General features: G+C 42.7%; 1 protein-coding gene across 1 annotated transcript in view; it reads left to right on the top strand.

The window, feature by feature from the left end:
- LOC137272175 (uncharacterized) overlaps positions 1-16,153 on the top strand; it is a 550,405-nt gene that overhangs the window by 423,472 nt on the left and 110,780 nt on the right. The window contains exons 63-64 of the mRNA XM_067804527.1: positions 8,225-8,326; positions 8,779-8,873. Of these exons, the coding sequence (XP_067660628.1) occupies positions 8,225-8,326; positions 8,779-8,873 (197 nt within the window). The remainder of the gene's footprint in view (positions 1-8,224; positions 8,327-8,778; positions 8,874-16,153) is intronic.

The raw sequence follows: 16,153 nt of genomic DNA, 5'->3' as shown, positions 1-16,153 counted from the left end.
CAGAAGTAGCACACTTCTTTGTCCTCCTCAGCAGAGGTAGCATACTTCTTTATCATACTCGACAGAAGTAGCATACTTCTTTGTCCTCCTCAGCAGAGGTAGCATACTTCTTTATCCTCCTCAGCAGAGGTAGCATACTTCTTTATCATCCTCAGCAGAGGTAGCATACTTCTTTATCATCCTCAGCAGAGGTAGCATACTTCTTTATCATACTCGACAGAAGTAGCACACTTCTTTGTCCTCCTCAGCAGAGGTAGCATACTTCTTTATCATACTCGACAGAAGTAGCGCACTTCTTTGTCCTCCTCAGCAGAGGTAGCACACTTCTTTTTCCTCCTCAGCAGAGGTAGCATACTTCTTTATCCTCCTCAGCAGAGATAGCATACTTCTTTATCATACTCGACAGAAGTAGCACACTTCTTTGTCCTCCTCAGCAGAGGTAGCATACTTCTTTATCATCCTCAGCAGAGGTAGCATACTTCTTTATCATCCTCAGCAGAGATAGCATACTTCTTTATCATACTCAACAGAAGTAGCACACTTCTTTATCCTCCTCAGCAGAGATAGCATACTTCTTTATCATACTCAACAGAAGTAGCACACTTCTTTATCCTCCTCAGCAGAGATAGCATACTTCTTTATCATACTCGACAGAAGTAGCGCACTTCTTTGTCCTCCTCAGCAGAGATAGCATACTTCTTTATCATACTCGACAGAAGTAGCATACTTCTTTGTCCTCCTCAGCAGAGATAGCATACTTCTTTATCATACTCGACAGAAGTAGCGCACTTCTTTGTCCTCCTCAGCAGAGGTAGCATACTTCTTTATCATACTCGACAGAAGTAGCGCACTTCTTTGTCCTCCTCAGCAGAGATAGCATACTTCTTTATCATACTCGACAGAAGTAGCATACTTCTTTATCCTCCTCAGCAGAGATAGCATACTTCTTTATCATACTCGACAGAAGTAGCATACTTCTTTGTCCTCCTCAGCAGAGGTAGCATACTTCTTTATCATACTCGACAGAAGTAGCACACTTAGTTGTCCTCCTCAGCAGAGGTAGCACACTTCTTTATCCTCCTCAGCAGAGGTAGCATACTTCTTTATCCTCCTCAGCAGAGATAGCATACTTCTTTATCATACTCGACAGAAGTAGCATACTTCTTTATCCTCCTCAGCAGAGATAGCATACTTCTTTATCATACTCGACAGAAGTAGCATACTTCTTTATCCTCCTCAGCAGAGGTAGCATGCTTCTTTATCATACTCGACAGAAGTAGCACACTTCTTTATCCTCCTCAGCAGAGGTAGCATACTTCTTCATCCTCCTCAGCAGAGGTAGCATACTTCTTTATCCTCCTCAGCAGATGTAGCATACTTCTTCATCCTCCTCAGCAGAGGTAGCATACTTCTTTATCCTCCTCAGCAGAGGTAGCATACTTCTTTATCATACTCGACAGAAGTAGCATACTTCTTTATCCTCCTCAGCAGAGATAGCATACTTCTTTATCATACTCGACAGAAGTAGCATACTTCTTTATCCTCCTCAGCAGAGATAGCATACTTCTTTATCATACTCGACAGAAGTAGCATACTTCTTTGTCCTCCTCAGCAGAGGTAGCATACTTCTTTATCATACTCGACAGAAGTAGCACACTTCTTTGTCCTCCTCAGCAGAGGTAGCATACTTCTTTATCATACTCGACAGAAGTAGCACACTTCTTTGTCCTCCTCAGCAGAGGTAGCACACTTCTTTATCCTCCTCAGCAGAGGTAGCATACTTCTTTATCCTCCTCAGCAGAGATAGCATACTTCTTTATCATACTCGACAGAAGTAGCATACTTCTTTATCCTCCTCAGCAGAGATAGCATACTTCTTTATCATACTCGACAGAAGTAGCATACTTCTTTATCCTCCTCAGCAGAGGTAGCATGCTTCTTTATCATACTCGACAGAAGTAGCGCACTTCTTTGTCCTCCTCAGCAGAGATAGCATACTTCTTTATCATACTCGACAGAAGTAGCATACTTCTTTATCCTCCTCAGCAGAGGTAGCATGCTTCTTTATCATACTCGACAGAAGTAGCACACTTCTTTATCCTCCTCAACAGAGGTAGCATACTTCTTCATCCTCCTCAGCAGAGGTAGCATGCTTCTTTATCCTCCTCAGCAGATGTAGCATACTTCTTCATCCTCCTCAGCAGAGGTAGCATACTTCTTTATCCTCCTCAGCAGAGGTAGCATACTTCTTTATCATACTCGACAGAAGTAGCATACTTCTTTATCCTCCTCAGCAGAGATAGCATACTTCTTTATCATACTCGACAGAAGTAGCATACTTCTTTATCCTCCTCAGCAGAGATAGCATACTTCTTTATCATACTCGACAGAAGTAGCATACTTCTTTGTCCTCCTCAGCAGAGGTAGCATACTTCTTTATCATACTCGACAGAAGTAGCGCACTTCTTTGTCCTCCTCAGCAGAGGTAGCATACTTCTTTATCATACTCGACAGAAGTAGCATACTTCTTTATCCTCCTCAGCAGAGGTAGCACACTTCTTTATCCTCCTCAGCAGAGGTAGCATACTTCTTTATCCTCCTCAGCAGAGATAGCATACTTCTTTATCATACTCGACAGAAGTAGCATACTTCTTTATCCTCCTCAGCAGAGATAGCATACTTCTTTATCATACTCGACAGAAGTAGCATACTTCTTTATCCTCCTCAGCAGAGGTAGCATACTTCTTCATCCTCCTCAGCAGAGATAGCATACTTCTTTATCATACTCGACAGAAGTAGCATACTTCTTTATCCTCCTCAGCAGAGGTAGCATGCTTCTTTATCATACTCGACAGAAGTAGCATACTTCTTTATCCTCCTCAGCAGAGGTAGCATACTTCTTCATCCTCCTCAGCAGAGATAGCATACTTCTTTATCCTCCTCAGCAGAGGTAGCATACTTCTTTGTCCTCCTCAGCAGAGGTAGCATACTTCTTTATCCTCCTCAGCAGAGGTAGCATACTTCTTTATCCTCCTCAGCAGAGGTAGCATACTTCTTTGTCCTCCTCAGCAGAGGTAGCATACTTCTTCATCCTCCTCAGCAGATGTAGCATACTTCTTTATCCTCCTCAGCAGAGGTCGCATACTTCTTAATCATCCTCAGGAGAGGTAGCATGTTTCATTATTCTCAGCAGAGGCAGCATGTTTCTTCATCATACCCAACGAAAGTAGCATACCCCTTCATCATACACAGCAGAGGTAGTATACTTTTACATCATCCTTAGCAGATGATCGCCCAGGTGATCAGACGGTTCAAACCCAACTGGCAAATCACCCCTACCAGCATCCTCAACCTACTTTAAACGGTCCTCCACAAAAACAATTTTGTCTTTAATGGCACTCCAAACCAGGGGCACTGCAATGAGCACAAAACTTGCACTCTGTTACGCTAACATCTTCATGGGCAAACTAAAAAACAAACTTCCAGCCCAATACCCAGACAAACCCCACCTCTATCTGAAGTTCATCGATGACATCTTCATTTCTCGACTTCCTTAACAATGCACATTGCACAATCAAATTCATGGCTCAATTTTCAAGAGACAAAGTTGCGTTTCTTGACACTTGGGTTTCATACAATAAAGTCCTCCACAAACTGGAGTTCACACTTTATTGCAAACCCACCGACACGCACTCATACTTGTTGTATACCTCTCGTCACCCCAGACATATCAAAATGAAAGGTCCTTTCAGTCAACGCATCTGAAAGGAATATGAAAGACATAGCCTCAACCTCATCAAGTATTACCTTAAGCGAGGGTATCCAAAGAAATATATACAACAAAACAAAACCAGGTCCGACTTAAGGGAAAGAAAATCTCTTTTATGCTCCCCTACGAAAGAACAATAGAATGGTTCTAGTTAGCAACTATAATCCCTTTAACATGGAGCTCAACGCCATTGTCAGGAAACGCTGGCACCTTTTAAATGGCTCAGACACCTGCCTAGACACTTTCCCCTCACCACATACTGCTGCTTATTGCAAAAACAAAACCCTCAAGGATCACTTAGTCAAAGCAATCTGACCTATCCCAGACAACTACCAGAAATCAGTGGACAGTCAAATTTGTTGACGATATGTGTGACAAAGCGAATTGCAAAATCTGCAAAATCATAAGCAACAGTGACACTTTCGCCAGTTCAGTCACCAACAAGGTCTTCAAAACATGAAGCTGCATCTGCCAGTCCCACAATGTAGTATGCCTCCTTACTTGCAAGCGCTGCAAGAAACAATATGTAGGTGAAACCAAAAGATGTTTCAGAATCCGATTAACAGAACACGACGCTGATATCACACACAAGTGTGACAAACCCGTCACACTCCATTTCAACTCAGAACATCATGGCAAAAGTGATATAAAATTTCAAATCATCACCCAACTCAAAGACAATCCGGACTCTGAGACAATCACAAAAAAAAGAAGATCTCTTAAATTAAAGTGGATTTTTGAGCTCGATGCGTTCCAGTGACTCAATGACAGGACTGTAGGCTGAAATATCCTTTTCGCCTTATCTATAGTTTCAATAGTTAAATATGTGGTTTGGAAAATACAGGAAATCCGTAAATACAAATGAAAAACGAAACCCCCATAAGTGTAGCTAATCCGGTGACTTATATCAACTGATATGATTTCAGGGGAAATAGGTATATCTGCTACATAGACTATCGACATTCATTCCACTGTTCCTCTCACGCTACTGCAGCTGAACGTGTTACCACAGTCTAGTAGGAATTATATCGGAAAAGTGCCAAAATTCTACAGTTTCTTGTGAAACTATGAATCAGATTATCTGTCACCTTTATAAACAAATGCCCTATGTACACATTCATTACAACAGGTAGTGGTTTCTTTACACTGTTACTATGAGATGTCACAACTGAATCTGTGTATCCTTAGTCCATGTCTGCATTCTCATCTCAGTTATGGTGTATAGTCAAAGCAATTAGTGTTGTGGAATCGCCAGAACTTCAGTTGTCAGACAAATACACTCAATATTTTGTAACAAGATTTTGCAGTTTTTGTCTGGTAAGTTTGTTTATGAAAAACTTGTGAAGAAGTCGTTGAAAGTTTTTGAAGAGAATTTTGGTCCAGAAGTAGCAGTCAATATGGCAGCCATTGAAGGCGGGTACTTTTTGTGCAGAATTTGCACAGTGGTTACTGGACATGAGTTATGGAAAGTTTGTAATGTCTAGAGCTGATGGTTCAAGTTCAGAAGATTTAGCTAACTAGTCAGAAAACTGCCAAAAAACATGGAAAAACAGTACTGTTAAGCAGCTTGACACATATGCTCAAGAAATTTGATCTTGGAGCCATTAGTTCTGGAGATATTTGCTGTCAAAGTGTGAAGTGTTTTGGAATTAATTAAGAATTATCTACCCTTTGTTTTGGGGCCTAGAGTCATGGGTTTTTAGCGCAATCAACTTCAGCACTGTGTGCACCTTGGGGATTGTTTTGAAGCAAGTCTGAGCATTGGTTTAGGAGTTAGGACAGGTTGTGCAACAGTGTGATCCGTAAGTCAACAATGTGTATGGCATCGTTGAGTGTTGACAACAGCGTTGCATTGTCTGTACATGGAGTGGATGAGACAGTTGATAAATGTGGCCGATATTTGATATTGTATTTTTACAATTATGTACATATTAGTTTTAACTCATTTAGCAATTTTATGAATGTTTGTATATTAACAGTTTATTGCAATTGCAGAGATATTACTTCACATTTGTATAGTTATTCATAATTGTATAACAATCACTTTGCATTCCAGGTATAACGTTCCGTATTTATAGTAATGAATGCTTTACTATCAACAGGTATAACATTTTGAAACAGACTATACTCAGTATTGTCAGTCAGAAACATATCTATTAATAGCCATGAGGTCAGTGTTATTCTAGTTTCATTAAGGGTGGTTAGGTAGGGTCATTACATTATTATGTGCCCTTAATTGATCCAATCTGATTGGATCATTCAAACTCTTGTCCTCTTTCACTAACCCAAGTCTTCACTCCAATCTCTTTGCCTGCACTGACAAGACATTTATAACGTGCTGGGAAATAACATCTTAGAACATCACCAAAGATTATACGTGCGATTGACTGGCTTGGCGGCTTGACAGGGCTGTACTGTGTACCCTAGTGCCATACACCGGGGTGACGTAATTACAACGGGAATAAATATTCTCACACCCGTAACCAGTGTCCTGGAGTCATTATCATCCACACACAAACCCGGTTACAAATTGGAGCCCCCAGTGAGGAATATCATTCCTTGAGACAGTACAGCCAGAGAGGACAGTCAACAGAGCTGGCCAGTCAGCAGATTCCGATCCAGGTGATCATAGCTCTATACAGATCGTTGTGAAGACTATTTTAGCATACCTGGACTGTGTGGTGCACCTGAATTATGTGGACTTTCTTGAGACGCTCATATCATCGATACTTGCATATTGTACAGTTGTATACCATTGTCTTGGTCCCCCATTGCTGCAGCTAGGTTGGTTTTTTTTCTGTTTACAGTCACATTGCCGGCTCATCATGTAACACTTCCGTTGATACCAACACATAGTTATTAGATACTTCATAGTATATTTCTTGCGTCCTACCAAAGCCAAGCAATAAAGATGTGATTAATTCTGTTATTTAGTTGTTCACTTGACACCATACGGTGTTTGTGTTTCATTTATACTTGTTTGCATCTACCATAGTCATTGATCATTGATAGTCGCACATCATTGAGCCTCCTCTGAATCTCATCCCACAACTGTTCTATCGGGTATAAGTGTGGATTGAGGGCAGACCATTGAAGAGTTTGTATGCTGTGTTGATGGAGAAAGTCTCTAGCTGCTCGGGCAGTATGTGCATGGATGGGAGACGTTTCTATGACGACCAAAGTGTGGCATGACAAAGGGTCTTGGCACTTGATCAATGTAGCAGACAGTTGTTACACCATTACTTCTATATTCTGAAACACCATAGGGCCTAGTTTATGACTGAGAGCAACCCACACCATTATGCCTGGCTCTCACCATGAGTCTCTTTCCAGAACACAATCATCTGCAAAACATTCCCCACGTTGTTCTCACTCTACCAGCAGCCATCTAGACACAATACCCGCTTTTGTCGGAGAAGACTACAGTTCCAATGATGTGTGGCCCACAACAACGTCGAACAGTGAGGATCGAATGCCAGTGGGGCCTGGGACATCTGACTTTTCTCTGCCGCAAATGCCCCACACAGTGTCAGCACTGATTTGTCTCTGGTGATTGGCAAGGGCTGTCCTTGTAGTTTCTGTAGCCCTAACGAAAAGATTTTGCAGGTGATGATGGACAGTCTGCTAATTTTGCCTCAAACGTTGTGACAAGTGTTCTTCCACTGCAAGAACTGTTGGTTGTGGTAGCTTGGACTCCAAGGTGGTATATTGCTCGAACATGAACAGAAAAATGATTTGCAACATGTCTTGCAGTCTGGTCAGCATTCAGTCTTCCTACAGCTTGGTCCCTCTGTTCCCTTGATAATTGTGTCATGTCACTGCTGTCAAGCAGGGAATGAGTTGGTGCATGTTCAGTGGTTCTTCCTATAGGTATGACACCTCAAGATGCTCGGGCATTGGCATTTTCATAAAACAGACAAAAGCCTGATGATCCATCATTGCTTTAGTAACTGCGTTTTGACGACATGTGTTTTGTGTCAAATACAGAATCTGAAATCAAATTTTCTTGAACATTGGTCTAGCTAACACATAGAAATTATTAAAATTAATATGAAACATATCCTGCTAAATGTATGGTAGGGTGATGTTTCTTTTGCAATTCAGTATATTTAAGCTGGGTGTGTATTTCTCAAATAGAGAACTGGGTGTTGTATACAGTGAAAGCTGTCAAAACCAGCATCTGTAAATTTAAGCATGTTTTCAACACTGACATAATGTCTCATTCATGGCATCTACATTTATCATCAGCTCTGCAATCCTGCTCATTCTGTAAACCAGGTTGTTTCTTCAGTCCCAGTGAGGGTGGGTTTAGACAGCTTCCACTGTGTGTTGTACTTGGTGTGGATATTCAGACAGATAACTGGGTGTGGATGTTTCAGATAGAGAACTGGGTGTGGATGTTTCATTTAGTGAACTGGGTGTTGTATATATTTAAACTGGGTGTGGATGTTTCAGATAGAGAAGTGGGCAGAAGGCAGCAAGTTTGAGGACACCAGACAGACCAAGATGGTGTACAAGTTTGCTTACCTTCCTGCTGGACTTTTCAACAGAGCCCAGGTCAGAAACAATGTTACTATATTTATAGAAACATTTATATCAGATATTTATTTATATAACACACATAAAAAACGCAACTTGTTCCTGATTTTTTCCCTCAGTCATTGAATGTCAGTCTTTACAGCACATCATGTTATTATTCTCAACTCCATTGGGTGTATACAACTGTTGCTGCCTCTAGGCACAAGTTTTTTTCACTTCATGTTACAGTACCTGCAAAAAAGTCTCTTTGAGTGGCATTTTAGAAGTTGTGAAGATACAACTTGGCATTCCCACAGTTAGGTGTGGTCACAATCATGTGGTCATACACCAGCGAATCCGTTGGTGCTGTTAAGTACACAAAGTTTATTCCAAGATTTTTATACCCAACCACGGGTGGGCTTGATCCCAAGACCTCAACCTCACTGGACAAGTGCATGAACTCATCACAGCTCCTTAACCTTTGTTTCCAGGTTCGATTGTTCCAGTTCTCAGATGGCAAGCTAATCTGGAAGCGTGGTTCTCTCCTGAACAAGAACAACCATGTGGCCCTCATCAGACAGATCAGGTATGTTGTAGGGAGATACCTGTTGATGTGGAGACAGGTATGTTGTAGGGAGATACCAGCTGATGTGGAGACAGGTATGTTGTAGGGAGATACCAGCTGATGTGGAGACAGGTATGTTGTAGGGAGATACCAGCTGATGTGGAGACAGGTATGTTGTAGGGAGATACCTGTTGATGTGGAGACAGGTATGTTGTAGGGAGATACCAGCTGATGTGGAGACAGGTATGTTGTAGGGAGATACCAGCTGATGTGGAGACAGGTATGTTGTAGGGAGATACCAGCTGATGTGGAGACAGGTATGTTGTAGGGAGATACCAGCTGATGTGGAGACAGGTATGTTGTAGGGAGATACCAGCTGATGTGGAGACAGGTATGTTGTAGGGAGATACCAGCTGATGTGGAGACAGGTATGTTGTAGGGAGATACCAGCTGATGTGGAGACAGGTATGTTGTAGGGAGATACCAGCTGATGTGGAGACAGGTATGATGTAGGGAGATACCAGCTGATGTGGAGACAGGTATGTTGTAGGGAGATACCTGTTGATGTGGAGACAGGTATGATGAAGGGAGATACCAGCTGATGTGGAGACAGGTATGTTGTAGGGAGATACCTGTTGATGTGGAGACAGGTATGATGTAGGGAGATACCAGCTGATGTGGAGACAGGTATGTTGTAGGGAGATACCAGCTGATGTGGAGACAGGTATGATGTAGGGAGATACCAGCTGATGTGGAGACAGGTATGATGTAGGGAGATACCAGCTGATGTGGAGACAGATTCCCTGTTGTACAACCACTGTCTTGTTGATGTCTGTAAAGGCAGGAGACAGATTCCCTGTTGTACAACCACTGTCTTGTTGATGTTTATAAAGAGAATTTGCTTGATTGGCATTATTAGAAGCTGGTGAGTGATAAGAGGGTAAGATTCTTTATGGATAACAACTTCTTTATTACATATGATGCGATGTTTCGGTATGGATCCTTATACCGTTGTCAAGCAAGAGTGGAGGAATAAATCACAGAACAGACTTATATACATGGACAGGGATAAAGTAATAACAACACGTAGGTATGAATCAAAGGCAGGGGATTAACAACAACAACAATGGGTGGTAGTAATGATGAGACAATAAGAGGAAGCCAATAGTGGTTGTAGCTGTGACAAGGTATACATGGCTGATAGGGTAATTAGTAATGGTAGCTAGTGGGCTCTAATCTGTTATTTTTATCAGTTCATTGTATGCAGTTGGGATGAGATATCCCTGATCTCTGTTGATTGAAGGCTTGTGTCTCCTGATTTGAACTGCTTCTGCAAGTTTTCTTTGGGTGAAGTAGTAGTATAGGGAATGACAGTCCGAAAACACTTTTCAAAAACCCCTCTAAAAAGCCTCATTTACTAAATGAGGCTTTGGTGGGACTATTAGCTCTTGCTATTATTACCCCTACTACAAAACCACGCCATCACGTTTACCGTGACTTGGCAGGCGGTAACACTGTGCCGTACGGTACGATCAATAATTCTTCTCTTACAAATCCCCTACCCGGCCCACCCCTCAAGTAGTATAAGTTAGGTTCGTCGGCTTTCATATCCACTTTATCTATGTTGTAAGTTTTGATTGACCATATAGGATCGGTGGCTCGCTTACGGCTATCACCCTCGTGTTCCCCCGGCTGGTATAGATACCTAACTAAGGCCCTATCTGGTATCTGTTTCTCCTTTCCACGCAATGGAGCAGACGACTCTGCTAACACTGATTTTAGTTTGATAGCGTCTGCCGGTTTCTTACCAGTGAGCCGGGTTACTTCATGGTTGATTGCCGACACCACCTCAGGTAACCTCGCTACCCATTCAGTCGATCGTTTTCCAGTGGTTGTCATTTCCCTAGCATATTGATGGCCGAACAAGCGCTCAGCCAAAGTCCTATTAAATCTCTCAACTATAGCTTGGCTGCGATGGGCTCCGGCCGTGCCACGTCTGACCTTTGTATCGTGTTTGGCTAGCAGTTGTGAAACGGCACCCATGAACTCCCGTCCTGGATCAACTTGCAGCTCTGTTGGCCAAGTCAGCGGGCTGCGTTTGTATATGCGTTCTAATCCTTTGGCTACTTTGGCCGAATCTTTCGTGGTCAAGGGTTCGGCTTCCTTGTAACGACTGGCTACGTCCACTACGGTTAAGGCATACTTGTACCTCTTATCATGAGGTAGGAACAGTAGGTCTGCCTGGTGAATGCTATTAGGTATGTTAATTCCGAAACTCCTTCTAGGTACGTAGCGTGGCGCCGGCAAATAGATCTGCCACAGGGCTTGTTTTTCAAGCCACGCTTTGGCTTTCTCTGGTGATACTCGCGCCATTTTAGCTAGCTTATCTACTGCGCTAGCTCCTTTCCAATATCCACGCGGGCTGTAATAAATAGCCTCAAATTTTTTCATGTCCATACGCGTATGTGTTTATACCATCAATAGCTATCCAACGTTTCGTGTCCATAGGCGATAGGGACGTCTTGTTTATAGTCAGTCCGTATATCTTATGTCCATCACTTCTAAGCGTGTTCATCTTATGCCTAAAGGTACGGGTTTTGAACAGGGCCTCCTTGAATCTGGCGTGTTTGATGTGTTGTTTCACCACATACTTCTTAACCCCTTTAGCTTTTCGGATCTCACTATTGTCGGTTTTCAATATGGAGTACATCTTAGGCCTCAAACCTATGTACTCATCTATTGGCGTTCCAGCACACTCGTCCTTCATCTTACCTAGGACCTTTTTATTTACCGTGCTGTGCATGGTATGGGTCTTAGGATAGTCGCTGGTGTCGTATAAATCGATGTGTTTTTTCATGTCCTCGTACACGTCCTCGGTTCGAATCTCCATCAGCAGGGAATCCGTGTCAGTGTACAGCACTTCGCACCTGTCGCCGTACTGTTTCTTGAGCTCGTTGTAGTAAAAGTCGTACATCAGGTGTTTGGATAAATCGAGGATACTCATCCCAACGTAAACAGGTCGGTTGAATTTTATGTGGCTTTTCTTCATGTGTATGGCAACTAGGTCGTCTGTGAATATTTTATTACGGTTGAATGCCGGACTGGCTATCAATTTCCTGAGCTTGTCTTCCTCATTAGATCTAACCAGTTTCACGGTTACGCGTTTCCTCAGGTTTTCCATAGTCTTACCAAACACCGAGTTGTTCATGAGCTTGTAGAGATTTTTCTCAAAATCACTGGTGGCTTTTTTTCGTAGGTCTGTGTTCATTCTGATGTAGGGCTCCATCCATGGGCTCTGGTCGAACATGAGCACCCTGTGTATTTTGGTCAGCCTCATACCCAATGACAGGTACAGCTGTAGGTTGCGATAGTGAACTATGTACTTGGTCTTATTCATTAAGTTAGGCACGAGTTTCTCAACGTCCGCCACACGACCACCTGACAAGTTATGTTGGTACTCAGACATCCAGTCTGTGTTAACCTTCATACGTTCGGGTGCAAGGGGATAGCTGTTGTGCGATGCGTGTAATGCCTTGGGATACTCTAAGTCAACTTCGAGGATATACCCTTTGTTCGAATCTGGTGCAATGCTCATAACATCAACGTTTGGTACCCATTCGAATCCTCCTGTAGGTAGATACTGACTCATAGCCCAGCCGTACAGGTTATTTGCGTCGAGGTAGAGAATGTGATTGGTTGGTTTGTTAGGATCGTAACCTTTCACGTATTGATTATTTGCTTTAGCGTATCGTTTGGATGCCATGGAAATCCCACCTCGCAAGCCTTTCTCAATGAATAGGTGCATGTCGTAATCTGTGAGCAATTCCAAATTAACTCCGGTCTTTCTAAGCAAGGCGTCCCACGACAGACCTGGGCTGGTGTAATACCATGCGGGGTCGAGTTTATACTGCTTTAAACATGTTTGCCGAAACGTCTCGAACACGTCGGCTAACAGCAGTACATCTGTCCTCAAGTACAGGTCGTGATAATCGCCAAGGTTCTTACAACCAAGTTTATTCCATACGTTAATCGCGTGCGAGTAATCGTCTCGTGAGACGGACGCCTCATTCAGCTTGCTATAAAAGCAGTCGATAGGAGGTAGTCTGGTCTCTGTGAACTTAGCCCAGCTATCCATGTACTCATATGGGTATACACCCTTCCTCATGAGCAGGTGTATAGTCTCGGCGTCTGTGTATCGATCTGTGATAGGGAAGGTATTGTTGGCCTTGACCAGACTGTCGAGTGATGACAGGAGGAATTGAAACGAGTCAATGAACCTAAGTCCGTTTAAGCTGAAGGAGATGTATCTCTCCATGTTGTTTGGGATGCACGATATATTACCATCGATTTTCGCGATGGCCTGCATGATCAAGTGAGAGTCGTATCCTCTCAAGTTGTGAAAGACAACGGGAATGTTTATTGTCTTAGGATTGATTTTAAGCTTGAGGTTGCACGCGTTGTGAGCGGCGCCTCTATACTTACCAGTTATGTGGCAGTGATCTCTCACTGAATCACCGTTAAGTGGCGAGTCGCACACGTGACAGTTAGTGCTACTGGTGTGAGCTATCTTGTCGGCTCTGGTCATACGCATTGGAGCGATTTTATACAATGCATTCCTAATAATTTTTTCTTCCTCCTGCAAGCACTTTAGAAACCTTTCAGCCGCGTCAGGACCCCTATACACTACCGGAGCTTTCGTTTCCCCGTCACAACGGACGACAATGTATCCAAACGAACAGGCTTTATGCTCTTGTGTTTTTTGTGTGAAACTCCCACTAGTGGATGATTCCCCAACCACTAAGGCTTCGAAGTCGGCGTATATTATATAAGGCACAGACATTTGATTCTTGTGATTGTCGAATTTTAGGATATTTTCACCTTCCTTAGGCATGTCGACTCGTATGGCCGTCTGCCCAACACCTTGGCAATCCTCCAGGTGGGATTCTAATAAATCGGCCCGACTGAAACAGTGTAGGCATCGTACACAAAAGTGTTTTTCCCCATCGTGTTTCGACTGGTCGTGTAACAACCGGCTGAGATGTTTTATCCACGTGTAGTGATACTTTTCACCTTTTTGAATCATGAATAAATTAATAACTTGACAATCCTTCACCGGGCTGACCCTGTGTATTATTGTTGTATTACCTTCGTGACCAAAAACATTTATAGCCAGATTATTCTGTTTTTCTACTTTAGTAATCTGGGTTATTGGGGTTGGTTCATCTATACCATCCCAGTTGAGCCCATCATCCTGTGGATAATTAGAAGGCCTGTTCGGATTAGTGGCAGCTGGAAATATGGCTGACCTGAGAGATAACCTCAGGCAATCGTTTCCTCTATTCTTAACGTTTACTATGGCTTGTTTGTTCTTATAGTAGGGAGGCAAGTCTAGGTATGACCCACCTCTGAACGGCACGTATTTAGCTATGTCTAGATAGACGTTATCGATTTTATCTACAACCCACCCGGACCCCATGTGCGTGTAGCGTTCTAGGTATTCTCGTATCTGCTGAAAACTTGTATCGATTGATGCGTCAATGGTCTCTGCATGTGTGACGACCTCTTGTTTGCCTCGGAAGTAAGGTTGAAAATACTCAGTGGTACTCCCAACCTGCTTATCGAGCGACATTTTCACTGTGATCTGAAACTTGATACTTCCTAGATTATTTAATTCCTGGTTGACCTTATCAGCTATCAGAGGCTTAATATCTGTAATGTCTATGTTTCTATCAATGTGCATGCGCCAACCTCTCAAATAATTGCCTACGGCGTGCTCAGTGCGCACAAACTGTAGGTCAATAGCTCTATTCTGTCGTAATAATTCTAAAAGCTGTGGTTTTCTCATACGAGAATACCCGCCTAAACCCAAATCGTGTGCCTCGGCTTTCAGTTGTTTTATAGTTGGACGTGCTACTGGGGTATGTGATAACAATGTGGTTAACCCGGCTTTCCCCAGTTTTGAATAACCTGTGTATCCAAGCTGTTTCGCTTGAGCTTTTAACTGTTTTACCGTAGGAGGGACTTCTAAACCTAGTAATCTCAACAATGCTGGCTTCCGCATTCTAGAATACCCGATCACACCTCTCTGCTTTGCGGCCCGCTTGAGCTCGCGCACAGTAGACATCGTGTTTACACCTAAGAGAACTAATGTCTAATTGGTTCACAGTAAGGGGAGGTAACTCCTCCACTCTTGATAAAAAATATTTTATTTCTTGTAATCACTTATTAACCAAACTCGGTTTGTTGGCCACAATTCTCGTAAGTCTTCCAACAGCTTGTGTGAATCTATGTAGGCATCGATCAGTGTTTGGTTATTTGATAACAATTCGATTAACCCGGCTCTCCCCAGGTTTGAATAACGCCGGCATCCAAGCTGTTTTGCTATAGCTTTTAATTGTTTTACCGTAAGATAGGCTTCCATATTCAAGAATGTACAGTAGACATGTTTACACCTAAGAGAACCAATCTCTAATTGGATTTTATCTTGAGCAGTCGCCTACGTTCTTTTATGTAGTCTTTTTTATTCTCGTATATGAGTTGATGTCTGACTACGTTCGCTCCGTGAGCTTTACATAGACAGTAGTGTCCTTTAACCCCGATACCACACACAGAACACGTGTAGTTAGGACTTCCCATATGGAAACAACAGAACCCCTGATTCCTGCATTTCCTACCACAGGCCTCGGTCTTCCCCATAAGTATATATTCACATCGGTATGGAGCGGGTCTCATGTTTACTTATATAGGTATTTTAGTTTAATTGCTTAGCAACCAACGCAGTAGCTGCTATACCCAACACTATGAAGCCCAGTTCACGATTCATTTGTCCCTTGGATGGTGTGTAGTACTGAGCGAGTGTGGGTTTATTGAGCGGTTCCAATTGTTTACCAGTTAGTAGGTAGTATTCTTTCATTCCTTCATCGACATCGTAGAATGTTTTAATGGCATGGTTTTCACGCTTGAGTTGTTCGTTAATAAAATCGATCCTCTGGAGGCGTTTTTTAGCGTACTCGGCCTGTGCTCTTTGTAATTTCTCAGTAGCGAGATCGTGTCGCTTCCTTTCTTCCTGTATTTCAGCCGCGTGATCATCTCGTAGTTTCGAGAAGAGGAAATTACTCCCGGAAAATGCCAGGGCATTCACTAACGCCCCACCGACCATCATAGCTATCGTGGCCATCCCTATATTTATTTCATTATATTATCAGGTATTATTCCTTGTTTTACTAGGATGTCTTTTGTGGCCATCGCCATACCAAGGTTCATTATGAGCATACCCATATCCTGCAGGTTGAAATCTAGCT

Source organism: Haliotis asinina, chromosome 2, assembly GCF_037392515.1.
Source record: "Haliotis asinina isolate JCU_RB_2024 chromosome 2, JCU_Hal_asi_v2, whole genome shotgun sequence".
Classification (NCBI taxonomy): Eukaryota; Metazoa; Mollusca; class Gastropoda; order Lepetellida; family Haliotidae; genus Haliotis; species Haliotis asinina.
Note: the sequence above shows the minus strand (reverse complement) of the source record. Positions and strands in the feature narration are given on the sequence as shown.